This window comes from Podarcis bocagei (genome assembly GCF_964188305.1).
Source record: "Podarcis bocagei genome assembly, chromosome: 3".
NCBI classification, from domain to species: domain Eukaryota; kingdom Metazoa; phylum Chordata; class Lepidosauria; order Squamata; family Lacertidae; genus Podarcis; species Podarcis bocagei.
In genome coordinates, this window is record NC_138127.1 from 77,456,331 (window position 1) to 77,483,026 (window position 26,696).

General features: G+C 43.9%; 2 protein-coding genes across 5 annotated transcripts; both read left to right on the forward strand.

Annotated features, from left to right (window-relative positions):
• Nucleotides 1-469: 469 nt before the first annotated feature.
• On the forward strand, nucleotides 470-22,075 carry EHD3 (EH domain containing 3). 3 transcript variants are annotated; one of them, XR_014005933.1, is made up of 8 exons: nucleotides 470-1,328; nucleotides 8,486-8,662; nucleotides 12,529-12,626; nucleotides 13,574-13,618; nucleotides 15,477-15,889; nucleotides 17,639-17,803; nucleotides 18,800-21,267; nucleotides 21,317-22,075. XR_014005933.1 is itself a non-coding variant. In XM_081186438.1 (7 exons), exons 1-7 carry the CDS (start codon nucleotides 1,102-1,104, stop codon nucleotides 19,325-19,327), a joined length of 1,653 nt encoding a protein of 550 aa, XP_081042564.1. In that variant the 5' UTR covers nucleotides 470-1,101; the 3' UTR covers nucleotides 19,328-22,075. The 3 variants fall into 3 exon arrangements, 2 of the variants coding, with proteins under 2 accessions (XP_081042564.1, XP_081042565.1); XM_081186438.1 differs by having other exon boundaries at nucleotides 18,800-22,075; XM_081186439.1 differs by lacking the exon at nucleotides 13,574-13,618 and having other exon boundaries at nucleotides 471-1,328; nucleotides 18,800-22,075.
• A 1,108-nt stretch (nucleotides 22,076-23,183) lies between these two features.
• Nucleotides 23,184-25,295, forward strand: LOC308582909 (carbohydrate sulfotransferase 8-like). Of its 2 annotated transcripts, none has more exons than XM_081186493.1 (2): nucleotides 23,184-23,339; nucleotides 24,368-25,295. In XM_081186493.1, exons 1-2 carry the CDS (start codon nucleotides 23,240-23,242, stop codon nucleotides 25,177-25,179), a joined length of 912 nt encoding a protein of 303 aa, XP_081042619.1. In that variant the 5' UTR covers nucleotides 23,184-23,239; the 3' UTR covers nucleotides 25,180-25,295. The 2 variants fall into 2 exon arrangements, with proteins under 2 accessions (XP_081042619.1, XP_081042620.1); XM_081186494.1 differs by having other exon boundaries at nucleotides 24,372-25,295.
• The last annotated feature ends 1,401 nt before the right edge of the window (nucleotides 25,296-26,696 follow it).

A 26,696-nucleotide genomic window follows, 5' to 3' on the forward strand; every position in this document is an offset into this window, starting at 1 on the left:
GAGTAACCACTGATCCCTTAACCCCCATGATTTTGCATAATTCTCTTTTAAAGCTATCCAAGTTGGTGGCTCTGGCTGGCTTCTGTGGGAGTGAGATCCACACTTCAGCTATGCGGAGCTATCCCGGAGTTAGCATGCATTTCCTCCTGACTCGTAGCCGTTGATGCCCTTTAATTCTCCTTTGGTTTGAGAAATCCCTTTTAAAGGCCGCCAAGTCACACCTTGTGGCAGTGAGTTCCACAGGTTATGTGGTTGGTTTGTAAAGATGTCATTTCTTTTGCCTGCCTTGAACAGTTATTTGGGGTGTACAGTATAATCACTAGAAGCGCCCTTAGACAGACTATCTGCCTGCGGTATTTTCTTAAGAGACTTCTAAAATCCTCGCTCAAATCCTCGTTCTGCCCTCTAGGTGGCGCAATGCGTTCTCCAGCTCCGCGCCTTCGGCTTTGCAGGCACCTCTGAGGAAGCTTTGGCTAGGCTGGCGTTGGGTGTAGCTGAGTCCGCCACCCACTGCGGTGCTGCGTTCTATAGCTTTCTATCTCTACGGTGAATTTTTGCTGGCGGCTGAGCGGCAAGTCTTTCCGGGAGAGCGGTCATAGAGCTATTAAAATGCAGAGGTGGAGGTGACAAGTCTGCGCAACCGATGAGGGCCGCTGCCGTCGCTCTCCACTTCCAGCGGCGGGTTCTCTGCTTCCCGGTCGATTTCCATTTAAACAGCCAGCTGTTTTGCAAGAGAGGCTGCTGGCTGCTATTGCTGCTGGCTGGTCCTGCGGCAGAAGAATTTATTCTTTGCAGATTAGCTCATCAGCCCTCGCCCTTCAACTGGAAAGCCTGCAGAAAAGAGGAGCTCAGAACTCAATTGATTTATCAAAGCACCCCCCTTTCTGAGCTTATTTTCATCAATCATAAAATTGCTCCTAGGCCAAGCAATGAAGTGATAAGGAGGAAAGAATACTGGCAATCGATTTAGCTCTGCACCTTGGAGATTTCCACTAGAGAGCTATCTATTTGATTTGATTTTTTTAATGACCTTCTTCTTCCATTTAATGCAGATCAGACAGGACAGGAACAATTGGTAGCATTTCTTGCTAAATTACAAAAATGTTCAGCTGGCTGGGTAATGAAGATGGGCGAAGGAAGGACCCGGAGGTGTATCAGACTGTGAGTGGAGGTCTTAAAAAACTGTACAAAACCAAGCTTCTCCCTCTGGAAGAATGCTACAAATTCCACGCCTTTCATTCACCTGCCTTGGAAGATGCGGACTTTGACAACAAGCCTATGGTCCTTCTTGTTGGGCAGTATTCCACCGGGAAGACCACCTTCATAAGGTAAAACGTGGCAGCTCTTTACCTTCCAGGTGTACACTAGGGTGTATTGTTAGAAGTGCATGCATGCATGAAATATCCCTATGTTCATCTTTCAGGATAAATATTTAGCTGCTAATTGTGTTCTTTGTTTCTGGCTTGTGACTTTGAAGGTTATTATTCTTCCGGCTTGTGCTTTGATCACACTCCAAAAACAATGGCTCAAAGGAAAATCTCACATGTCAGCTTCCAGGCAATGATTTGTTTGCAGGGAGGTTAGAGGGTGCTGGGTTCAAGGAATGGTTATCCCACGCTTTTCCTATGCCTTTTCCCATCACTTTCCTTATTGCAAACAGTCCAGTTTTTTTTTTGGGGGGGGGAGCAGGTTTGCTGTGCAAGACCTGCCAATCAACTATCATTGCACTACCTGAATTTGCAGGTGTGTGACTGAATCTAGCCCGGAAATAGCAGCAGTCTGGAAGCCCCTCCAGCAGCTCTGTAAATAGTCTCCTGGTGAAATGTAGAAGACCTCTATGCAAACATGAATGAATTAATCCATGCAAGAATGAAAGGCTATTCAAATGATCATATCACCACTGGGAAACAAGTTGTGCTAATTTTGTTTTTGACAGAAACTCACTGTTGTACATTTGTTACCTTTTGCATATAACTGGGGGGAAAGGTTCGGAAAAGAGCAACACAGATGATCAAGGTGATGGGGGGAAAGGTTGCAGCATTTGGGACTTTTTAGTCTAGGGGAAAGGTGAGGAAGAGGTGAGATGATGCAAACGGGCACTTCTTTTGCTCTTCCATGTCATTGCTTCAGACCCACCCATTCCTTCCTATTCTGTAATGAGGTTGTGCTGTCTCTGGAGCTTAGTTAGCAGCAGTCTTCCTTGTTATCAATGTAGCCTATTCTGATGTGAAACTGTTTTACCTGGGGGGTAAGTACCAAAATGGATTGTACATGGTTGATCTTTCATCACTGTCTTCTGCTTTTATTCCAAACGGAATAGCAGGCACATAATGGTCTCCTTTAAAGTCCTTCAGAATGTTAAGCAGGGCTTTAGAGATGCAATTAAAAGATGCATGATATAAAATCATAGAAGTTTAGAGTTGGAAGGGACCCTGAGGATCATCTTTCTAGCCTAATCCCCTGCAGTGAACCAGCAACCTTGGCATGATCAGCACCACGCTCTAACCAACTGAGCTATCCAGTCCCAGATTAAATTTGGGCCCGACAGATTACAAACCTTTAGTGGCTATCCGTGAAACCATAATGCTTTAAGCTGCATCTAAAGACAATTGGCTGAAGAGCCTCAGTTTAGTCTTCAGCCTTCCTCCCGACATCTTGAGCTATCTGCTTTAGATCAAGACGAAGGGTCAAACAAAACTGTCAGCGTCACAACCGGTGGATGAGGTGGCAGAGGCATGGCTGGGAAAGCTGGTTTTTGGTATTCTTAGACAGGTTTGGAAACTGAAAAGGAAAAAGAGGCCTGCTGTGCTTAAGGTCAATGGAGTATATCTGTCTGGTTCCAGGGGAATCCAACTGCGTTTTCTTTGCAGATCCAAGAGATGGTCTCTTTTGCCAGCTCTCCCTTAAAATCCTTCCTGCTGTGTACTCATTTTCTCACCCCAGCCTGTCTTCTCTGAGTTCCAAAGTGTGCAAACTGCCTGCTGGAGCTGAACTCTCCAGTTGCACCTTCCTTTGAAATTTAAGTGCATTGCTATCTGCTAATGAGCATGATCCAAACTGTAGTTAAACGCAGTAGCCTTTATATATTGTTTGCAGGGGAATGAGAAGGCGAGAAGGGACAGTAGAGTCACAGTACTCTGTATATTGTCATCCCTGCTTACTCGGCTAGAAGTGATTACCAAAGAAGAAGAAGAAGAAGAAGAAGAAGAAGAAGAAGAAGAAGAAGATAGCTTTGGTTTGAGTCCACTAACCTCATTCATAACAAATTTCCTTTTTATTTATTTAGCAAGATTTCTATACCACTTAATCAAAACAGAAATCGCAAGTGGCTTACATAAAAATTGTATTAACTATTCCATTGAAAATAACCATAAAGTAGACTTTTAAAATACTGGGTTGTATCCAAAGAAAGTTATCCTATTAACACAAGGATTTCTTCCTGTGTGATTAGACTTCTTCTCCCCGCATGTTCCCTGAGTCTGTTTTGAGGGTTCCCCTAACCCTCCAGAACCCTTTGGGGGGGGAGAGGAAATGTCCTATTGCGCAGGTGGAAATCCCTGCACTAATGGGCCAATTTTGCTGGATACAATCCTTCAGACATCATAAAATTATCCAAGTATATATGAAATCAATAGGTTTTAAAAACAAATGCACCTAATGAAATTGCATGCCTGGGTAAGCTCGCTTAAGCAGAAAAGGGTTTTAGCAGACGTCAAAAGCAGTACAACCAAGGCACCTGCCTAATATCAATGTTATTAATAAAATAAACACAAACTGACTACTGCAGTGTTGGCTGCCCATGTGGGCTGTGTTAAAAAACCTTCTCCTTTTATTTGCAGCTTAACCACTCTTTCCGCCTTGGAGGCGATGTGCTCTTCTTCCTTGGAGATTTTTAAGCAGAAATTAATGTCCATCTGTTGTGTATGATTCAGTTGAAACTCTTGCTCTACAATTCTATGGCTCAATATAACCCACAAGTTTTGTTTTGTTTTCATTGTGCCATTCCTTTCACTGGGCATATCTACCCTAGAATCATAGAACTGTAGACTTGGAAAGGATTGCCCAACCCTCTGCAATACTGAAAATGGTATAAAGCATAAAATAGCACAAAACCAGTATGGCTGTCATGGTTTCATTCAAAGTATCCTGGGAGTTGGAGTTTAGAGAACGTGCTGCAAACGTGCTGTTAGAGATATCTAGACACACACACACACACACACCTGTCATTGAACTACAGGTCTCAGCAGAGAAGAAATGACCACAAAAACCAGCTCAGGTTCTGGCCTGTGAAGTATCTATAGAAATAAAAAATGTGAACAGAGCAGGCCAAATTAAACCAACAAGTTCACGCAGGGCTGTCCAGAGTACTGCCTGGTCAGGTGTTAATTGGTGCATTTCCCTTGTTAAGACTGGAGGCTGTGGTCAAGGTTCTTGGATGGATGCAGGCATTGTGTGTTCTCAACCCTTGGCCCTCATGGCTGATAACATCTGGCAGGGAGGTAATTAATCTCTCTGAGAGAAGTGTCCCAGGCTGTGCTATTTTTCTTGATATATTTTTTTCACCACGAACACCTCCCTTGTTCTCTTAGAATGGTGACGGTGCCCACCTGAGAGGTGCCGGAACTGAGTTCTGTCGAGTTCTGACCGAAAAAAGCCCTGGTCCCAGGCCACCTGAAAGTTACAGCAGTGATACTACTGCTTAAGAAATCCTCTTTGGACCCAGAAATATAGGCCTGCTTGTTCCCCTTCCTGAACATTGCCCTTGAGTGGGTGGATCAACTCCAGACAGCCTTGAACAAGATGGATATTTTAGGTCTATATCAACCAGTAGTACCAGGGTTCATGCTGGTTTTGACACAAAAACTGCCTTGGTTGCCCCATATGATTACCTACGTCAGAAGATTCTCTACAATCTCTCAGCCTCATGATTCCATCAACCATGGTATCTTTCTGTGGAAACTGTCTGAGTTGGGAGTAGAGGCCACCATTGCTGTGAGTCTACTCCTACTTGGATGGTTTCAGGATGTTGTGCTTGTGGGGGGGGGGATAATGGTTGGCCCAAAGACATCTTCAAAAAGGGAGTTCCACAGAGTTCAGTTTTATTCCTTATGTTGTTTAATATCTACATGAAACCGTTGAGTGGGGTCAACGGAGTGTGTTGCCATCAATATGCTGATGACACACAACTCTACTTCTCTTCTCAGTCAGCCTAGCCTCAGTAACGGACTGGATGAGAGCCAACAAACCCAAGCTCAATCTACATAAGACTAGGATGCTATTGGTGGGAAGTTAATGCTGAAGTTTCTGAGCTGTCTTCAAGAGCAGCCCCACTTAGAACATACTGCAATAGTCTAACTGAAAAAGTTGCCAAGGTGCTTCTGTTTCACTTGACCAGGCTGAATATTGAAGGCACCACTGCTCTTTAAGCAACACAGAGAAGAATATCAACTTGCCAGCATGTGATTCTTCCACCAGTAGTGAATGCATCATGCTTCACTGATGTGTTGTTTGATGTCCTGGCACAGTCTGTTGCTCACAACAACTTCCTTGTCTCTCTTCTTCCTCACTCTGAATATAATAAAATCCTTGTTCTGCTGAATTCTTCTTGCACCATTTCCTCGGCTCTCCTTGGGCAAATGTTGCTGGCTAGGTTTTGCTGCCATTTGACCTAACTGGCTCTCTGTTTTCCTTCTGTAGTTCATGCAACATCAGATTCTTCTGAAAAGTCCCAGTCAGAGCCAGACTGGATGTGATGCTGTTCACATCATTTCAGTCTTGCGTGTACCCCACCCCCCCTTACAGACACACACTCCAGAGAGATTCCGTCTGTGTGGACCCAGATTAGCACTGTGCAAGACAGGTGGGGGATGTTATTTGCAATGGGAAGAAAGCACCCATTGCTGATTTTTTTTTTTAATCCTTTCTGCTCGTTGTAAATAGTAGGATATGGGCTAGGGGAGATTATTCACACTGGGCATGTAGCAGAGGCAAAGGATTAAAGCCACACACCCCGCGCACCACAGTCCTGATCCATCTCTGCCCCACACCCTGCAAACTATAACTATACAAGACCAAACAACATCAACAACACCACGTCTAGATTGGACTGTGTTCTGGCTAATTTGACTGTGGGCTGATTCGCCTGCACAAATTGTTACATTTATGTACATGCCACAAAGAAATGCTTTGCCGTCATACTCATGATTTGCAGGGAAGACACAACCCTCCACACGCTTGGACATGCAGTGGACAAGAGGTAAGGAGAGACATGTCCACTCAGTGGCTCAGATATGCAGATTTCCTTCTGAGCTTGTGGTATTCACTGAACCGTGAGCATTGGTTTCTAAAGCAATAGCCATCATTGCAGAAGTGGAATCAACTCTGATGCTCCCGGACAGTGTTGAATCTTCTCATAATTTAGTGCTTTTCCTTAATGAACAACTTGAAAAGAAGTTGTTACTAAGCACAGCAGTGGCAACACCTCCTTCTGTTTCGTCAAGCCAGCATATTTCCTGGAGCACATCACCCCATTAATATTTTTATATATCCATCCATCACTGCCCACTATTTTTTTTTAAAAAAATGTAAATATAACAAAGAGGAAACAAAATGCAAACATTGCCAACTAACATCAACAATGCAAATATCCTAGCCATCCTTATTTCATGATATTCAGCAGGATTCATTCACGTAACCAGCCCTGTGGAAACCCTGTGCACAGGGAAATAAGTCCACCTTGCAAACAAAATATTTGTAATGGTGTGATGCTGAATTCTACCTGTAGATTTTAGGCTGTATATGTCCACATAGGTTAAAGAAATTATTTATAATAAGCAATTTTTTTTAAATTCTTGGAAATTTGAGTCTACGTGCCTCACTGAATGTTATATTTTCAGAGACATGCTCCTTTCCCCCTTATATGTGAAAACATTTGAATGAGGGGACAGTATCCTACAGTACTAATGATCTCAGGGACTCTGGATTATTTAGCATCTGCCAAGAAATTAGACTAACATTGCCTGCTTTGAATGGCTGTATCAAACGTGCTGGGGGGAAATTGGCAAAAAAATGAGAGATGCTTTCAAACCCAAGGGCTCTTAAAGCCTGAGGTTGCCCTCCCAGTGGAGACCTGACCTTCTCGGTTGGTCCAGAAGGCAGACCACCAGATTCCCAGACCCCTCTTCTGATTAATGCGAAGCATAAGTGGTTGGTGCTGGAAATAAGTGTGGATATTTCTCCAGTTGAGCTGTCCTTAAGATTTCCAAAGGCTCTTATCTTGACCTTACTCCCTGCTTCTTTTTTAATTCTCTTCCAGGAGACAAATAGCTCACAATAGAAAGCACTTCCAGGCAGCAGTCTGCAAACTTGCTAAAAACTGCTGAGGGTGGAGAAGATGGTTCTTTTAGGGAGGCTTGCTGTGATGCTGAACCTTTGCTGTTGAAATGGCTCTGGGCCTTCCTTTCTCCAGAGGTTTGGCAGAGCCTGCATCCGACTGTCGCTTGCTTTGTGATATTCCTAGCTGTCTGGATCCACATCCTGCTCCCCCTGGATTTTCTGCTGTCTGCAAAAGAATGATCATGTTCAGTTTGCCTCATGACTGGAGCCAGCAGACAGGCTGTCCACGCAGCTGCTGCCTGCCTCCATATATCACATGCTTGCTTGTGATGTATGGAGATTGCTTATATACGATAAGCCGTTCCCCACCCTGTTCCTCTGAGTGTCTTCAGGAAGACACAGAAGTGAGTGATAGGGAAAGTGTTGTGTAATTTATGGTTTATGGTTGCCTTTTGGCAGGAAATATACTGAAAGGCTTTTATTATTTTTGGAAGTTAACTCCCCTGACCCTCCAAACACAAGAGGCTTTGCAGATCCACAGCACAATAGCTCAGTTGGCAGAGCAGGAGACTCTTCATCTCAAGGTTGTGGGTTTGAGCCCCACGTTGGGCAAAAGATTCCCTCATTGCAGAGGGTTGGACTAGACGACCCTCGTGTCCCTTTATACTCTAGGAGTGTATGAACATCTGATAGATCTTGCCTCTCCCTTAGGTTCCCAGGGAGAAACCCAAGTCATACTTTTGGGTCTAGCACAGAGCAGGACAAGCCTCTGTGTCTCCAGCTTCCAGCATCAGCCAAAAACTGTCTCCCACACAGTCCCCCTTTGGCCTAATATTTTCCATCCAACCAGGTGAGGTGGGAAAAGAAACTGGTCTTCCTGGTTCCGCAGCCCCTTCTACTAGATGCTAAGTTTCCCTTGATACAAAATCGCAGCCCTGGAAGGGACCAACGGATATCCAGCGGATTGACACACGTCCCCCCAACCCTATAACAAAATGAAATCGTTTTAATATCACAAATCTGGTACTGTGCAACAATTTTGAAAGAATCTAGCTCCACACCTGCAACCACTAACAAGCCTCTGAGCATTCTATATCTCCACATCTAAGCTGAACCAATGACACATCCTGTGCTTCTTGTTTATTTCTAGGTACCTTCTTGAACAAGATTTCCCTGGGATGAGGATTGGGCCAGAACCTACAACTGACTCCTTCATTGCTGTGATGCAGGGCGATACGGAGGGCATCATTCCTGGAAATGCATTGGTAGTGGATCCCAAAAAGCCCTTCAGGAAACTTAATGCCTTTGGCAATGCCTTCTTGAACAGGTTAGTATGATATCAAGATGCTTTGCAATGCTACTGCCATGACAGAAAGATATTGGGCTTGAATTGGATCAAATTTGGGTGTTGTGGATAAAAATCTGTACCCGGGGACCCCAGTCTCTGAAGTAACCTGTAATCTATCTACTTCTAAGTATACTTCAGAAATCCTCTTCCAATTTTCTTGCTGGATTTATTTATTTTTTATTATTATTTTTAAAAATAATATTTATTGCTTTTATACCTTACAAAGAGAAAAAAGAGAAAAGAAGAAAGAAAAAAAGAGAAAAAAGCAAAAGAGAAAACAATACAATATATAAACAATACAAAATGCAAATTTCTTGCTGGATTTAATACCTAACCCTGTCTTCAGTGTGGAGCCAATATAGCAGGAGTTTTCCACTAGTCAGTTTTTTGATTTTCAGAGTTTATATAGCAGTCTGCTCTTTGCTGCAGCTTACTGTTCGTTTGCCTCTGAGCTCGTATGCATTATTAAATACGACAGCAACCAAAAAACAAAACTAAACAGCATTGATGTCACTGTGTGCGCTATTGGTAAAATGCCGCACAAGTCGCATAATGCAATTTCTGCATCAGAATTGCTAGCTTGCTGTGTTTTTGTCAGTGGAGATTGAAATGGGAGCAGGAAAAGAAAAAACAGAGAGGGGGCTGAAAGCTGTGGCAAACTGTGTGATTTGGTTCTGGAGATTAATTTTAAACTCTTCGTAGTTAAAGAATTCTGAAGGGGTGAGACAAAGGCCAAAGTGAATGAGAGAAACGACAATAACAGAGTGGGGGAATTCTTATTGTCACTTTTCCATGTATAAGATGCCCCCATGAATAAGACGCTCCCTATTTTGGGGGGACTCAGATTTTAAAAAATGGGGTGGGGGGGAATTACCCAGGGTTGTTGAGTTTTCGTTAAGGGGGTTGCCAAAAAATCGCACACCCCGCACGTGACACAAATTTCACCTACTGTCTCCTCGCCGGCAGAAGCTGCTAATCGTCCGCCCAGTTGCCACAGCGTCAGCCAATCAGTGCCAACAATTGACGCAGCAACCAATTACATGCCCAATAGCCGCTGACAGCCACGGCAGCAACCAATCAAACGTCCACCCTATGCACTATCCAGGTATAAGACGACCCCAACTTTTTAGCAAACAAAACCAAGTCTTATACAGAGAAAAGTACGCTAATTAGAATTATGTGCTATCTGGATGCTGGTCTAAATGGTCCTTTGGTTCTTCTTATCGTCAAAGTCAACAAATGACCATGCTGCAATGAAGCTGGTATTCTGCAAAGTTTCTGCCACTCACCCAGTTCGTCCTGCTCTTTGCTGGGGAAATGGGTTAAACTGTACAACGTGAGTCATGACTTGAATACTCTAGAGATATGCATTACTCTAGTGGTTTAGGAAGAAGGAAGAACCTCTGGCAGACAGTGGATTCTGGATGATTTAACGAGTTCCCTCCCCCTCCCACCCAGTTCTTTAAGATGTATGGTATGCGGAACAAGCAGCCAGATTAGAAATGGCTAAAATGTTTTTCCTGTTCCCCAGAAATCTCTGCACGTTGTTCTTGAAAGTTCTTGTTCCTTCTTGCCTGACAGAGCGGAACATAATGGAAGAACAAAAGTCTTTGGATGCAGGCAGCAGCTGTAGCTGTAACTGGTGCTATGCTGTTTTTATTGTAATTATTTATATGGTTTGTAATAGATCACACACACACACACACACACACAGTTTTAATTCTATCAATGCTTACTTGTTTTCTAATTATTGTTTCTTCCCCCCCCCAAAAAAAAAGTTTCTAGCAGTTCTTATTTTTGGCCTTAGTCTTGTCAGGGGGAGAGGGTAGGGTACAAATAAATATATCATAATAATAACTCGCCCTCCTCCAATCTCACCAGAGATTGTGGGACTCGCACCTCTCCTTCATCCATAATCACTGAGCACACTGACTGGGGCTGCTGCGAGTTGTAGTCCAATAGCAGCTGGAGGGCACCCAGTTGAGGATGGCAACTGGCAACATGCTCCTTCAGACATGCATGGCCCTCTTTCCTTTCCCCGTGACTCAGCCGCTCTCACATCTGTTCTACCTTCTGAATGTACAGTACCCTCCGCGGGTTCCTGTTTCTGTTCACCCAGTTGTGCAGATGATTGAAGTAAGCCCACTGCAGATCAAGGGATAAGAAGAGAAGAAGAAGAGTTTGGATTTGATATCCCACTTTATCACTACCCAAAGGAGTCTCAAAGCGGCTAACATTCTCCTTTCCCTTCCTCCCCCACAACAAACACTCTGTGAGGTGAGTGAGGCTGAGAGACTTCAGAGAAATGTGACCAGCCCAAGGTCACCCAGCAGCTGCATGTGGAGGAGCAGAGACACGAACCCGGTTCCCCAGATTACGGGTCTACTTCTCTTAACCACTACACCACACTCTTAACCACTAACCACACTGGTAAAAGGTAAAGGTGAAGGACCCCTGGATGGTTAAGTCCAGTCAAAGGTGACTATGGGGTTGCGGCGCTCATCTCACTTCAGGCCGAGGGAGCAGGCATTTATCCACAGACAGCTTTCCGGGTCATGTGGCCAGCATGAATAAACCACTACTGACGCACGGAGGACCATGACGGAAACCAGAGTGCACGGAAATGCCATTTACCTTCCCACCACAGCGGTACTGATCTATCTACTTGCACTGGCATGCTTTCGAACTGCTAGGTTGGCAGGAGCTGGGAAAGAGCAACGGGAGCTCACTCCGTCACGGGGATTCGAACCGCCGACCTTCCGATTAGCAAGCCCAAGACACTCAGTGGTTTAGACCACAGCGCCACCCACATCCCTCAATCAAAGGATAGTGTTATGCTTCAGTGTTGAAATTTTAGTACTGCTTTTCTGCTGATTCGTCAGTAATGAATAGATTGGGGTGGTGCATATAATTGTGGTAGAATGAAGGTAGGCGATGAACAGGACTGCATGCCACTTGATGTGGGAAGATGGGTTTTGAAAGAAGATGCTTTGTTTGTTCATGCAAAGAGATTTATGTTTAATATGATTCAAATAGCTAGAGTGGAGAACTTGAATACCTCACCAAGGATTGCGCTGGAAATACACATACGTGCTTGAAACACGATGTAAATTATACTAGTCACTCCTACTATTTATATCTTTTAATGTAGCAGTATGTGCATATGAAGCTTCATATCCCAAACACTTACCAGATTCTTATTCCAGAAATCCTACCTTTTTTTTTCTCTAGCTCTGGTTGTTGTTTTTTAATCATCATACTAAATTTTAAAATCTTGATATATTTTCATATTGTGGTGACCTGCTAAAGAATCTTCATTATCTTTTTCTCTGCATGTTAAATAATGGGAACTCGTGCTTAGCATTCTATAATCTGGGTGGCATAGACTGATCTCTTTTTCTGACTGTCAGCTTTGGCAGCTCCTGCCTGGACCAGTGGACCCTCTTCTGCCCTTGTATTTGCACATAAATCTGAAGACTGACATGCAACATTTTGCATGAATAAGCATTCCATTACCTGCTGAAGACGTTTCATACCTCAAAAATGTAGGGTTGTGAATAAAGAGCTGATCCCCAATCAGCAAGCGCTTGGTTTTGTCTGGATTTTGACAGGCATCTTATATAAAATGTCCAGCTTCCAAAAAATATTTGGCAGGTAGACACTCGTTTTTTATTTATTTACCGTGTGTGTGTGTTTATATGCCATGAAATGCCAAAGTAGGCATCTAAGCAGTCATCGTTAAAATTCACATTGTTAAAATCTGTTATCTTCCCCACTCCGCCCAATTATTGTACTTGCTGTAACGTTTTATTGTGTTTTTCCCCTCCCTTCACCTCTCTCCTTAGATTTATGTGTGCTCAGCTACCAAATCCTGTATTGGAGAGTATCAGTATTATTGATACACCAGGGATCCTTTCAGGGGAGAAACAAAGAATAAGCCGAGGTGAGGTAAAGGTGCAACTTCTTATTTTGGAGGGGGCGGATTAACATAGGTGCAGTTCTTTTGGTTTCAGTTTATGACTTGTTTCAAAATGCACAAGTCAAGATGGCGGCCTTACAATACTCTTTATTTGATCACTGATTTGTTCTAGAAAGCTTTAAAATGGATCTCAGAGGGGAAAACGGGACAGACTTTCTGCATCTCCTAGGTAAAATTTACTGCACCACTGCAGCAGAAGGTGCAGAATAGCTCATGTTTTGAATGCTTTCCACAATATGAAAAATCCTCAACACAGAGAAAAGTCATGCGCTGTTGAGGGGAAAGAGTCTTAACCTCACTCGGGGTAGACAATGTGGTGCCCTTAGATGTTGCTGGACTACAACTCCCATCATCCTTGACCATTGGCCAAGCTAGATGGGGATGATGGGAGTTGTAGTCCAACAACACCTGGAACCTTATACTTCACTTCTCTGTGTAGGCATGTTTTTTCAAAATGGGAGATCACTCAAACTTGAGATGCTTCCCTCTCAGGCCCAGTAGTCTGCACCAATTAACTTCAATGAATGTGTCCATTGTATGTTACAAGCTTAAAGTAAGTGTTTGTAATTATTATTTTGTTTGATTTATATCATTTTCTTCTTTCAGTTCTCCTGAGTTTGTTTACCATGTTAAAAAAAATATCCAGAAATAAAATATTTTCTATAAATTTCTGCACAAATATTTCCTCAACTAGAAATCAGCTTTTATCAGGATTTGATTACTCTTGTGGTCCTTTCCAACTCTACAGTTCTATGAGCTATGAGGAAATAGCTGTTGTCCTTTTGGGACACCAGGCCTGTTTGCTTAGGCCATTATTCCTTCAAGCATCCTCTAGATGGGCTGTTTGTTATCCAGATTTCCATAGTCCAGGTTTCTTCATTTAACAAGTGTCTGATTTCATTTTCCTCCAGCCAAAGAAATGGGTTATAGCAGTCTGCACAGATGCTCATATGGAGGTATTTACATCAGAGCAGCCACCTGCTTTCTATAGCCTTGGCTATTTTGTTCATAAAGCTAAATGCTTTGAAAAGAGCAATGAGCTATTCAGGCATGTAGCAAACTAATCCTCACCATACGCACTGCATCGGAGTCTTTTAAACAGGGTTGCCGTTACTAAATATTTGGGATTGTGGGTTTGGCTTCAGTCTAGTCAAAGAAAACGTAGGGTCGATCTAGAAGGTAAAATCGCCAAATGGTCCAGGCCTAACTAAAATGGTGGAATTCTTCAACTTCATTGGCCCCACAACACCCTGTGATTGTTTAATAGCAATTCAAGCATGCTTAATTGCACATTTAGATTGCTCTTGAGAATTTTGGCCTGCTGAGATACTTTCCTTAATGGGATCTGAAAACTTGATTGTGCATTAAATGAAAGCAGAGACTTTAGTCACAAGACTTGGCTGAAGTAGAGAGCCAGCGTGGCTTAGTGCATAGAGTATTGGACTAGAACCTGGGAGACCAGACTTCAAATCCCTACACAGCCTTGAAGCTCACTGGGTGACCTGGGGCCAGTCACGGACTCTTAGTTTAACTTAGCTCACAGGATTGTTGTGAGGATTAAATGGGGAGGGGGACCATGTATTGCCACCTTGAGCTCCTTTCAGGAAAGGTGGGATATAAATTTAATGATGAAATCAAATAAAGACTTTTCACCAAATTTGGAATCATCAGCTTCCGATACTGAGTGGCTTACATGACAGAGGCAACGCCAGCATGTGCAGATTAAGGCTTCCTGGTATGTTAACAGGAAGTGAGGGGAAACGGTCAGGCCTTCTGGCCTAGTGTAACCTAGGCAACTGTCGCCACACTTGTGCCACACTCCTAGATCAAGCCATACTTTTAACAGCAGCAACTCACTTGCAGCTTCTTACTATCACAGCACTGGAGAGCTTGTTTCTAACTGCTAATTTAAAACGTGATGCTAGGACCTTTAAAATGTAGCCTTGGGCTATGGTCACATCCACAGTATATGTTTAAAGTGTGTAGCTCCCCCCCCCCAAAAGAATTCTGAGAACAATAGTTTGTTAAGGGGGCTTAAAGAAGAGAAATTACAGTGGTGCCCCGCAAGACGAATGCCTCGCAAGACGGAAAACTCACTAGACGAAAGAGTTTTCCATTTTGGAGGTGCTTCGCAAAACGAATCTCCTATGGGCTTGCTTCGCAAGACGAAAATGTCTTGCGAGTTCCTGCAGGTTTTTTTCCTCCCCCCCCCTTTTTCTAAGCCGCTATGCCGCTTATCAGCTGATCCGATAAGCCGATAAGCCGCTAATAGCGCTAATCCGCTAATCCGTCAATGGGCTTGCTTCGCAAGACGAAAAAACCGCTAGACGAAGAGACTCACAGAACGGATTCTTTTCGTCTTTCGAGGCACCACTTTATCCCGTTCAGCCTAGCTGCCAAAATAGAAGTGAAGAGCCTCTGGTCTTGGCTAAGACCCTGGGATAGCTCAGCCAGTAGAGCATGAGATTCTTAATCTCAGGGTTACGGGTTTGAGCCCCATGTTAGGCAAAAGATTGCTGCATTGCACAGGGTTGGACTAGATGACCCCCAACTCTACAATTCTATGATCTAAGCAAAATGTTGGACCACTTAGCGCCCACCATTTGCCTATCTTTCCCCAGGTGTTGGAATAACTATGATTCTAGCTGTAAACCATGTTACCAGATCTGCACCACCTTGCAAGATTATATTAAATAACTGAATGTGGCCCCCAGAGAGCTGCTCAGAAAGGAATGTGGCCCTCAGACTGCAGAAGGTGCCCCTGCCATACGGCCTTGTCTCTGTTCTTATGGGGACGTCTTCTTTTCCCAAAAGGTTATGACTTTGCTGCTGTCCTTGAGTGGTTTGCCGAGCGGGTGGACCGCATCATTCTCCTCTTCGACGCCCATAAGCTAGACATCTCGGACGAGTTCTCGGAAGTCATCAAAGCCCTGAAGAACCATGAAGACAAAATGAGGGTCGTGCTCAACAAAGCAGACCAGATCGAGACCCAGCAGCTTATGAGGGTTTATGGCGCTCTTATGTGGTCTCTGGGGAAGATTGTCAACACGCCTGAGGTAGTCAGAGTCTATATCGGTTCCTTCTGGTCACACCAGTTGCTCATCCCAGATAACCGCAAGCTTTTTGAGGCAGAGGAGCAAGACCTCTTCAAAGATATCCAAAGTTTGCCCCGCAATGCTGCTCTTCGGAAACTGAATGATCTCATTAAACGGGCACGGCTAGCCAAGGTGAGTCTCTCCAAGTGGCTCTGGCCAGGTTTTACTTTTTGATTTCTTTTATTATTATTTTAAAACATCTTTACTGAAAGTTCAAAAGGTACATAACTATATGTGCACCAGACATGGTGAGACGCAAACAAAAAAGAGAAAATGAAAAAGAGAAACAGAACCCATGCAGAAGGGGAAACAAAGGGGGGAGGGGGGAACCCAAAACTGTATATTTTACAAGGTTGTTGTTGTACTTCACCAGATCTTAACCTATTACAGTATTGTAAGAATGGATTCCAAATATCATTGAATTTGTCCATGGCAAGTCTGCGGTTATATGTGAGTTGTTTATATGCTGTGAGTTTATATGTCTTCAATCCAATTGTAGAAGGGAGCTGCATTTTTATTTCCCCAATTCATCAGTATGTGTCTTTGTGCTGTGGTATTGTCCTTTTGTAAGGTTCCATGTGCTGGGTATATAATTCAAGAGGATATTTTGCTCTGTAAATGTAAGGCTGTTCCATACAGTTCTGTTGATGGTTTCAGTTACCTTCTGCCAAAAATCTTTCAATATAGGACAGTGAAAAAACATATGTTTCAGAGAAGCATTGTCCCTATTGTATCTCCAACAGTTAGATACCTTAGATAGCCCTTTTTTAAACAAACGTAATGGGGTCCAGCATATTCTAAATATTATTTTTTGTTGTATGAGCCTCAGTCTAAGATCCAGAGACTTGTTATAGCAGTTAAAACAGTTTCCCACCTATGTGGTCAAAATTGAGATCTGTAATTCTTTTTGATTTCTTGAGGTAGTTTGGTATTTGGACACAGAAGGAAGTTTTCTATAGGGAGGCTGGCAGTAAGTTCATCGCCGTCATGGAGGAATTAGCAAGGAAGAAATCAGTCCCAAAATTGCACAGAAATCGAAATCTATAAATCCTCTGCATGCCATTATTGCGCAAGTGTGGATGACAAAATATGCCCATAGGGTGGATTTATAGTGGAGCTAGATCCTGGCCGTAACTAGATTAGGTCAGTTCAAAGCATGGCATGAGATGCACAAGCAATGCAGGCACAATGTCCACTTAATACCCTGGGGGGGGAGTTATTGGTCTTCCCTTGTAGCAATAGTAATAATACTGCTGTAGTAGTACCCAATGAAAAGTGAATAAAGATCAGACTGGGATCCTATGCAAAATTCTAGATTTGAAAGTGAGAAATCTCAGGGGCCTCAATTTTATCCTCGAGGGCAGTTTATCCCTGTCTGAGCCACAGAGAAGTACCACAAACGGAGGCAAGATGTTGGGTGATCCTACAAAATTGCCATGGGGATCTTACATGGGGTGGGTTTTCTTCACGTTCAGAATCTGAGAAAGTGTGACTGACAGACCCAATGCATTTCCACAGCAGAATGGAGGTTTGAATCCAGACCACCACATCTATCTCCAACAGTATCAACGATTTCATGGCAGCTCTCACAATGGTTGGTTGGCTAGTTGGTCATTGTTGATTGTTGATACATACTTGATGGGCACATCACAGCCTCTCAGCCCAAACAACCCTCAGAGTCATAGTGAGAATGAATGAGGCAGAAAAACTATAAAGCAATTTGTAACTATGAAATGCTGTAGGAAAGGAAAAAGAAGGGAGAAGAAAATGAGAATGAAGCGCAGATGATCCGTTGGGAGGGTACATTATGTTAGCTGTGTTCTGGTGATCCCCTTGTTGCAAATGCATAAAATATGTATCCACCCTCTGAAATGCCCTTAGGTTCATGCGTACATCATTAGCTCACTTAAGAAGGAAATGCCATCAGTGTTTGGCAAAGACAATAAGAAGAAAGAACTCGTGAACAATTTGAGGGAGATCTATGGACGGATCGTACAGGAGCATCAGATTTCACCAGGAGACTTTCCTAATCTGAAGAAGATGCAGGTGAGGGCCAGAAACAATAATCCAAGAATCATGGCAGAATCTGCTCCATTTCAATTGCACAGAATAGGTTTGGAGCAAAGATAAACACTGCTGCTGCGTCTGTTGCAGAGGCATACCTAGGGTCCCTTGCACCCTTGGAAAGGAGCTGTATTGGCACATGTACACACATACACACCCCAAAAAAATCACCTTTGAGCCACAGTGCAAGAAGGGCTGGAAGCTACTTTCATGTTTGATCTTGCCACGATCACAGTGGCGCATCGCCACACAGAGATATGTCATACACTCCGTAGTTTGATAGGTGATTTTGGTGTGCCCGCATCGGAGGCTGGTTTCACCAACCTCTGCTCTGTTGGGACATTTTGGTTCAAAAGGAATGTTTTAACCTGAAAGACAACCTAGTTTTTCGTTTAGAATATTATTGTGAGGGGGAAGAGCTGCTGTGCTTCTAAAAGCCAGAATGACAGTCTGTCGTAGTCAAAACATAAGTGCCCCATGGCACCCAAAAGACAGCACACACAATGCAGGAAAAGCTTTCGCTGGCCAAATCTCACTTTGTCAAAAGCATGAGGTGTCTTCTAAGTAGGCAGATTTATATAGTGTGAGGCTAACAATAGCAATAGGCTTGGTTTAGTTTATTACTTTTCCTCCACTTTCCCACAAAGTTATTCACAGTGGCTTACAGAATAGACGATTGCAAACACTGAAGCAGTATAAAAATAGAAATGAGCACAGATCTATAAATAGCGATCAGCAAACAAAATTGAAAGGATCACGACGTTAGAATCAAAAGCTGTAAAAAGCCAAGGTCAGTAGCATTTTGAAACACACACCATACGGCTGACTGAAATATGAAAGTATTCAATAAGCAGCTGGTAGCAAATGAAGAGGGGATCTGTCTGGGTTGCTGTAACCACTCCTCTTATGTTGAATGGTACACTGAACAATAAAACAGTCCTCACCGCCCCTCTTTTCTGTTTGTGACGTTCTTTTCAGGAGCAGCTTCAAGCTCAGGATTTCAGCAAGTTCCAGCCCCTAAAGACCAAGTTGCTGGATGCAGTAGAGGATATGCTGACCAATGACATCGCTCAGCTCATGGTCCTGGTGCGTCAGGAGGAGTCCCGGAGGCCTGCTCAGATGGTGAAAGGGGGAGCCTTTGAAGGCACCCTCCATGGCCCATTTGGACATGGCTATGGGGAAGGGGCAGGAGAAGGAATTGATGACGCAGATTGGGTGGTGGCCAAAGATAAGCCCCTGTACGACGAGATCTTCTACACGCTATCGCCCGTTGATGGGAAAATAACGGGGGCCAATGCCAAAAGGGAGATGGTGAAGTCCAAGCTGCCTAACTCAGTGCTGGGCAAGATATGGAAACTCTCTGATATCGATGAGGATGGGATGCTGGACGATGAGGAATTTGCTTTGGCGAATCATCTTATAAAAGTGAAGCTGGAAGGTCATGAGCTTCCTGGGAATCTCCCATCCCATCTCATCCCCCCATCTAAGAGGAATCTAGCTGGGTGAGAAGCCACCAGAAAGAAAATGGGGAACAGAGAAGGGAAGGGAATGTACCAAAGTTGTGCCTGCAGTGATGCTAGGTCACCTTTTGGCTTAGAACTGTTTTCAGATGTGAAGAGGAAACTGATGTGAAGCAAAGCCCCAGTACTTTCTCATGATGAGATGCAACTAGCTCTGTCCTGCTATCTTCCAGGCTTCCATGTATTTGTTGATAAGAACTGATACAGATTGAAGGTGCAAAGTTGGCTGGGATCTGGAGAGCTTTGTGATAGTTTCTGTCACTGTTCAGTCAAGCAATGTCTGAAATTCCTGTTGCATATATCCCTGATGCTTTAGAAAAGCATTCTAATCCCTGATAGACCCCAAAACTCTGGATGGGAGTTGTGCTTAAAACTTACCTAGATCTTAAGTATTTTTGTGAAATAGTCTTTACTTTCTGTTCAGCCTTCCTGTCTGTTGTGCCTTTAAAAATTTTTATTGAGTACAGGAAGCCTACAGTTTACAAGGGGGTTTCTTTCTGGAAAGCCAAAAGCGTGTATAGTCAAGACATAGTGGGTTCAATGGCAAGTGGAATTGCCAAAGTCTCCCCCCCCCAGATACCTGCCCCCTTTCTATGCCCTTTTTAATTTTTTGTTTTGTTTTGTTTTGCCAACCACTTAAAGCTGAATGTGCACAGATTAAATGCATGTATGTTGCGGGCTTGTTGTTGTTTAGTCGTTTAGTCGTGTCCGACTCTTCGTGACCCCATGGACCAGAGCACGCCAGGCACTCCTGTCTTCCACTGCATCCCGCAGTTTGGTCAGTCTCATGTTTGTAGCTTCGAGAACACTGTCCAACCATCTCGTCCTCTGTTGTCCCCTTCTCCTTGTGCCCTCCATCTTTTCCAACATTAGGGTCTTTTCCAGGGAGTCTTCTCTTCTCATGATGTGGCCAAAGTATTGGAGCCTCAGCTTCAGGATCTGTCCTTCCAGTGAGCACTCAGGGCTGATTTCCTTAAGAATGGATATGTTTGATCTTCTTGCAGTCCATGGGACTCTCAAGAGTCTCCTCCAGCACCATAATTCAAAAGCATCAATTCTTCGGCAATCAGCCTTCTTGATGGTCCAGCTCTCACTTCCATACATCACTACTAGGAAAACCATGGCTTTAACTATACGGACCTTTGTTGGCAAGGTGACATCTCTGCTTTTTAAGATGCTGTCTAGGTTTGCCATCGCCTTTCTCCCAAGGAGCAGGCGTCTTTTAATTTCGTGACTGCTGTACACATTTGTCTGCAGAATATCTCTGGAGAACCAGTCCACAGGAAAATCACCTCCCTAGGCACCTGCATTTTCTTATAGGTTCTTGGTGAGAAACCTGCACTGAAAATGCCACATCATTCCAGTGCTTTGGAAACGTTGGTTTCGAACCAAGAGCCTTAAATCCTTTTCTAGTTAATGGGGTGCCAGTTTGTAAGTCTGTGCCGCAGTACTTCTGTGACTTTAGTCTGAGAACAGTGGTGCAGCTGGGAGAATGGGGTAAAAAGAGTGAGAGGTTAGGAGTTCAAGTGATCCCTTGCAAGGAAATGATGGCAAGATCAGAGGCAGGGGATCAAGGTTTTTGACAAGGGGAGCAACTCTTCCTCGCATTTCCTATCCCTAAAGCAGGACAGTGCATTTGACATCACTTTGAATTATGGTCAAGCATGGTTTTGGACTAATATCATTTAGTGTGTTTACATTCCATCGCAGATATTGATCTTACAACAGAAATGAAAAATCTCTACTCTTTCATTGTCTGTTCAGCCGATGTAAGACATCTGTCCCCAGAACACCCATCTGCACATCAGTCAGAGGACAGTGATCTTGCTGTTGCTTGTGGGCTTCCCATAGGTATTTGGTTGGTCACTGTACTGAATGCTGCATTGCATAGAGCTTTCATCTGACCCAGCAGGCCTCTTCTGTTCTGTCCTCTTCCCACCTGCAACCTTCATCTTTGACTTAACCCTAGGATAAGTATTCTGAACCTTGTCCAGACAGAATAGCCAAGGTATTTTCTGCTGCTCTTTCTCAGCCTTATTTCAAATCATTCCTTTTTCTCCACCCCATTATTTAGCTGGTGTCTGGGTAGAGGTTCGAGTCTATGTGGGTTTTGTTGATGCTGAGAAGGTGGATGAAGACAGAACAAAATAACTTATTTTATACCTGCACTAATATTCTATAGACAAACAAGATTCTCTTCAAAGCCCCTGCTTTGTGTGCCTCCCCAATTGAGATGAGGTGGGGGCTACTAAGCAGAGGACCCTCTTGCTGGTGCCTTCTCTATGGTCTTTCCATTGTCAAGTGAAACTTATTCACCCGGGACTTTAAACAACTAGCTTTGTAAAGCAACTAAAACCTGGGCTTTGATTTTTCAGCCTGTGTTTTGCAGCCTGTGTGGATAAAAATCCAGCTGTTTGTTGAATGATTGCATTTCTCTCTGACAAGAATGAAAGTTATTTGCTGCGTTTTATTGTTTTCATTGATTGCATTGTATGTCAATATTGTATTTTAGGCTTTGTCCTGTAAGCCACCCAGGGGAGATGTGTTGATAGTTGGCTATATAACTATAATAAAATTAACAATAAATATTCAGTGTGTAAAAACAACCTTATTGCAATGCATTTATCACGACTTATGTTTATGCATTCATCCTGATCACAGTCTTATTCTCCACCTTGGTGAGATGTACTCTGTATTTGAACTGAGAAATAAATCTGTATCTGTGCCCTATAAATTAGCAGTTGCAGTTTTTATACAGATCTGTGTCCTCTTTTTCGGCAGTGCCTAAGTGGTAGCTCTAAAGTGTGAACTGGATAAATTTGGGACAATCCCCATTCCCCACTCTGTGCCATGCTACTAAACTGCAAAAGTCTGCAGGCTAGCCAGAACGCCCCTGATTTTGCCTATAAAATCAGTGAATTCCACCTTTCCATGTAAGCCTCTTTGGTGGATCTTCCGTTTTTAGCCAGAAAGTATGAAGCTCAGTGTCTTCTGAAGGTAATTTCAGCAGGCAAGCCAAGCCTTTCCTTTCCTTTCCTTTCCTTTCCTTTCCTTTCCTTTCCTTTCCTTTCCTTTCCTTTCCTTTCCTTTCCTTTCCTTTCCTTTCCTTGTTCTTGAATGTAAGACTTGTTTCCATCAAAATCTTCACATACTGAAGCTATGTTTAAAAATACACATAGACATGCCTGTAGGAGAGGAAATGGGCAATACCTCTTTTAGACAATCCACAATTTTTGATGCTTGGGCATCCACAGCTTTTAAAAAGTATCATGGTTTGAGCACCCTTTGATGGAAATAGAAGGGTGCAGTGGGGAAATGAAAGTAATTGAAGCATCTTCCTTCTTTTTAGCTGGGGTTATCAAAATGTTGCATTAAAGATAGTTTAAGCCGCCTTACAAAGGTATTAACCCTGAAGGGTGGCTACAAATGCTTTATTAGAAACAATAACAAATATTCTGCAGAAGAAAGCAATCGGAGAGCCATTCACATCTATTTAAAGCGTGTGGTTTCCCCCAAAGCATCCCAAATGTCTAGTTAGGATATTCATAGGCTTTATTTACAACCATGTATTAAGGGGATAAATGGCTCCATTTAGATTAAGATGCCAGCCTTGGCCATTCCCCACAGACACCTGAAGCTGTTTGTTGTTTCCCATGTTGTATAATCCTTATGTATGTTGGAAGCACAACTATGATTTGGGGCTCTTTGATCAGTCCCAGTTTCCCTGAGAGTCAGATAAGCAGGCAATGCCCACGAATGTACAAACAGTACTTTAACCTGACCCTCACAGTTGCTTCATCCTAGAGTAAACACTCAAGGGGACTCCTGCTGACATCGCTTCAGGTTGCTTCCTCTGCTTCCATTAGCAGCCGTTCACTTTGATAGCGCAGACAAGATCATGCGCTTCCTCGCTCGACTCCTCACCTTAGCTTCTCTGGGTTTCATTTCCCTCTTGTGGTGGAGCCACCTTCTCTGGAGAAACACAGCACAGAACCAAGGTAGGATTCACCGCCACCATAAGAAGACAATCTGAGAAACAATTATAGCCCAATGCAGTCCAGCAATGTATTCTCGTTCTGCCAAGTGCCTCTGAGTTCAGTCATCAAGCATACTAGAGGACAGGGGTTGTACTTTTAATAATTATTTAGAATGAAGGATTCTGACAGAGGAAGTTTTTCGCACTTCTGTAGCCTTTTGCTGCAGTAATTGTGGTAGTTCTGTAAAATACAGTGGTACCTTGGGTTACATACGCTTCAGGTTACATACGCTTCAAGTTACAGACTCCGCTAACCCAGAAATAGTGCTTCAGGTTAAGAACTTTGCTTCAGGATGAGAACAGAAATCGTGCTCCGGCGGCGCGGTGGCAGCAGGAGGCCCCATTAGCTAAAGTGATGCTTCAGGTTAAGAACAGTTTCAGGTTAAGAACGGACCTCCGGAACGAATTAAGTACTTAACCCGAGGTACCACTGTATCTCATATGGTGAGATATTCATAAATGCCCATTCCTTGGTCCTGTTTACTTAAGTAAATTATATTTGCTTTTACTCTTCTATTTAACATTCACTTTGACTGGAGAGCCAATGTAGTATAGTGGTTATTGTACCAGACTAGGAACTGGGAGACCAGTGCTTGAATCCTCATTCAATCATGAGGCTCACTGGGTGACATTGGGCCAGTCACTGCCTCTCCACCTATCTTACCTCACAGGGTTGTTGTGAGGATAAAATGGGGACGGGAGAACCAGGTACACCACCTCAAGCTCCTTGGAGGGAAAGATGGGATATAAATGCAATAAGATAACTGAAAAATAATTTGAAAGCATTTGACAGATTCATGCATGGCATCTAAAAAACAAAGCACATCCAAGGGGACTCCATTTTGATTAGTAATAGGCAATAAAACAACTGAATAGTAATTCTGCTGCCGTGCAAGCCAGTGAGAATAATTTAATCCCGGGTCCACAGTCCTTAGCACCCTTCCCCTTGCACAGACAAACTCCCCTCCCTCCTCCAATCCTATTTTGCAGGCAGATTGGCCATGGAGGATGCGGACGAAGATGTCCCACAGACATTTGACAGTCTCCTGCATATTCAGCAGCTCAGGAAAAAGGCGCTGAGGTCCTTCTGCAGCGAAAGAGGTAAAATCACCCGACTCCCACCTACCCAACAGGAAGCTTCCCAGGCCCTGTCTTCAATTATGGTGGACCACAAACTGCACTTCCTGTATTGCAAAACCCCAGCCACTGGGGTGGAAGGCTGGGAGCGGCTGTTGGAGATGCTTCTGGAGAAAAATGTTAGCCTGCAGCTGCCAATTCCTCACCACCAGCAGTTTGGCAGCCAAAAGGCACTGAGTGAGTATAACCGGACCTCCATGGAGGCTATAATGCAGTCCTACACCAAAGTGATGTTTGTCAGGGAGCCTTTCCAGAGACTTATCTCCGCTTACATGCATGGGATGGCAGACGGCCTAAACTTCAAGGAGTTCGTTCAGTACATCTTATACAGCGGGTCCAGGAATCGCAGCATGGAGTGGACACCGTCGGTCAGTCTGTGCAGACCGTGCCTCGTGCGATATGACTACGTAATAATGTTTGGGTTCCTTGACAACGAGGTGCGCCATTTAATGCTCCGGGCTGGGCTTCCGGAGAATATCCGGATCCCCGAGTTCATAGACTCCAAAATCCGGTGGACCTATCGCTGGCTAGAAGAGCAGATGCTCAGCCAACTGTCCCTCAGGGAGAGGAAAGGTCTGTGCCACTTTTTTCGGTTTGACTATCATGCATTTCGCTTTCCCCGCAGTTTGCTCTGGAACCTCACTTGCATTCCAGGAAGTGGTTAGGGTTGTTTTGGCTGGAGGAACAGAGAAAGGCCTTTACTGTGATCAAGGACAAATGCAGTAGAAATTAGCTGGTCTAGTGATAGCCTCTTTTGTATACAGAATGGGGATCTACATTACTCTTTTGCGAACCCCTCCTTCCATACAGTAGTACCTTGGTTCCAAAACACCTTGGTTCTCAAATGCCTTGGTTCTCAAACGCCGAAAACCTTGCTTTTGGAACACTTTGGTTTTGGTAACACTGTATTCCTTTTTTAATCAGTGCTTAAAGGGCAGTAAGTTCATGGTTGTTTTTGGAATACTTTGATGATGATGATGATGATGATGATGATGATGATGATGATGATTTATACACCACCCATCCAGCTGGGTCTCCCCAGCCACTCTGGGTGGCTCCCAACAGAGAAACGCTATGGGAGTTTAAAGCACTAGTTTTTGGAACTGTTTTTGTGCACATGTTCTTCCCACACATGGCGCACGATATTCTGCTCCAAGATTCTGGCATAGAACCATCAATGTGAGATGTCCAGTAAACCATATAGGCCAACTCTCTGCTGGATGCAGGAAAGCCAGAGCTGAAACACCCCCAACTGGCTGTGTAGCCTTTGCTTCAAGACCTCTAGTGGGGAAGAGTCCACCCCACTCTAGGTAATTGCTTCCATAGCAATTGAACTGCTATTACATGCCCTAGAGCAGTGTTCCCCAACCTTGGGCCTCCAGCTGTTTTTTGGACTACAATTCCCATCATCCTTGACCACTGGTCTTGCTAGCGAGGGATGATGGGAGTTGTAGTCCAAAAACAGCTGGAGGCCCAAGGTTGGGGAACACTGCCCTAGAGCATGAGAAAGGAATCTGCAGCCCTTAAAAGGTTGCTGGATAACAACTCCTATCATCCCCAACCATTGGGCCATGCTTGATGGGGCTGTTGGGAGCTTGTCTAACAGCATGTGGGAGGCAACATAAGACAGGCCTGCTGGATGAGGCCAATGACTCATCTAGTCCTGCATTCTGTTCTCACAGTGGCCAGCCAGATGCCTGTGGGAAGCCCGAAACCAGGACATGAGCACAACAGCACTGTGCTCCCCTGCAGTTCCTAGTAAAGGCCTTCGACTAAATGGAATGGAACTAAACCATCCAATTAGTAGTAGTGACTTAAGAGCAGGGACTTAAATCAGGTTCTCTATCCCTGCTTTATAAGTGACCAGGACCCACGATGGAGTGATGCAGGAAGCAATAAGGATCAATTCTGAGGTACGGTAATCAGGAGTCGGGAGCAGATTTGGCCTCCTGTCTGCCTCATTTTGATATGTGCCCCCTTTTTTTCCCTCCCATATGTGTACATGCTTGACATTCTTCTCATGTTATAAATTGGGTGGTGTTATAAATGACTGCGTTTAAGCTAGGGAATGCCAATGCAAAGGGCAAGAAAATCTTCTACCCTCCGTATCAACATTTTGTGGCACAGCCATCCACAGTGTAGAGCCCCCATAATAATGACAGTATTTTCCTAGTGAGTAATT

What these genes read in the sequence shown, in the direction of transcription:
- LOC308582909 (XM_081186493.1), top strand. Translation starts at nt 23,240, where the DNA reads ATGCGCTTCCTCGCTCGACTCCTCACCTTAGCTTCTCTGGGTTTCATT. An exon ending in AAACACAGCACAGAACCAAG is followed by an intron (nt 23,340 to 24,367) that starts GTAGGATTCACC and finishes CCTATTTTGCAG; the next exon opens with GCAGATTGGCCATGGAGGAT.
- EHD3 (XM_081186438.1), top strand. Translation starts at nt 1,102, where the DNA reads ATGTTCAGCTGGCTGGGTAATGAAGATGGGCGAAGGAAGGACCCGGAG. An exon ending in GGGAAGACCACCTTCATAAG is followed by an intron (nt 1,329 to 8,485) that starts GTAAAACGTGGC and finishes GTTTATTTCTAG; the next exon opens with GTACCTTCTTGAACAAGATT. An exon ending in GAAACAAAGAATAAGCCGAG is followed by an intron (nt 12,627 to 13,573) that starts GTGAGGTAAAGG and finishes ATTTTCCTCCAG; the next exon opens with CCAAAGAAATGGGTTATAGC.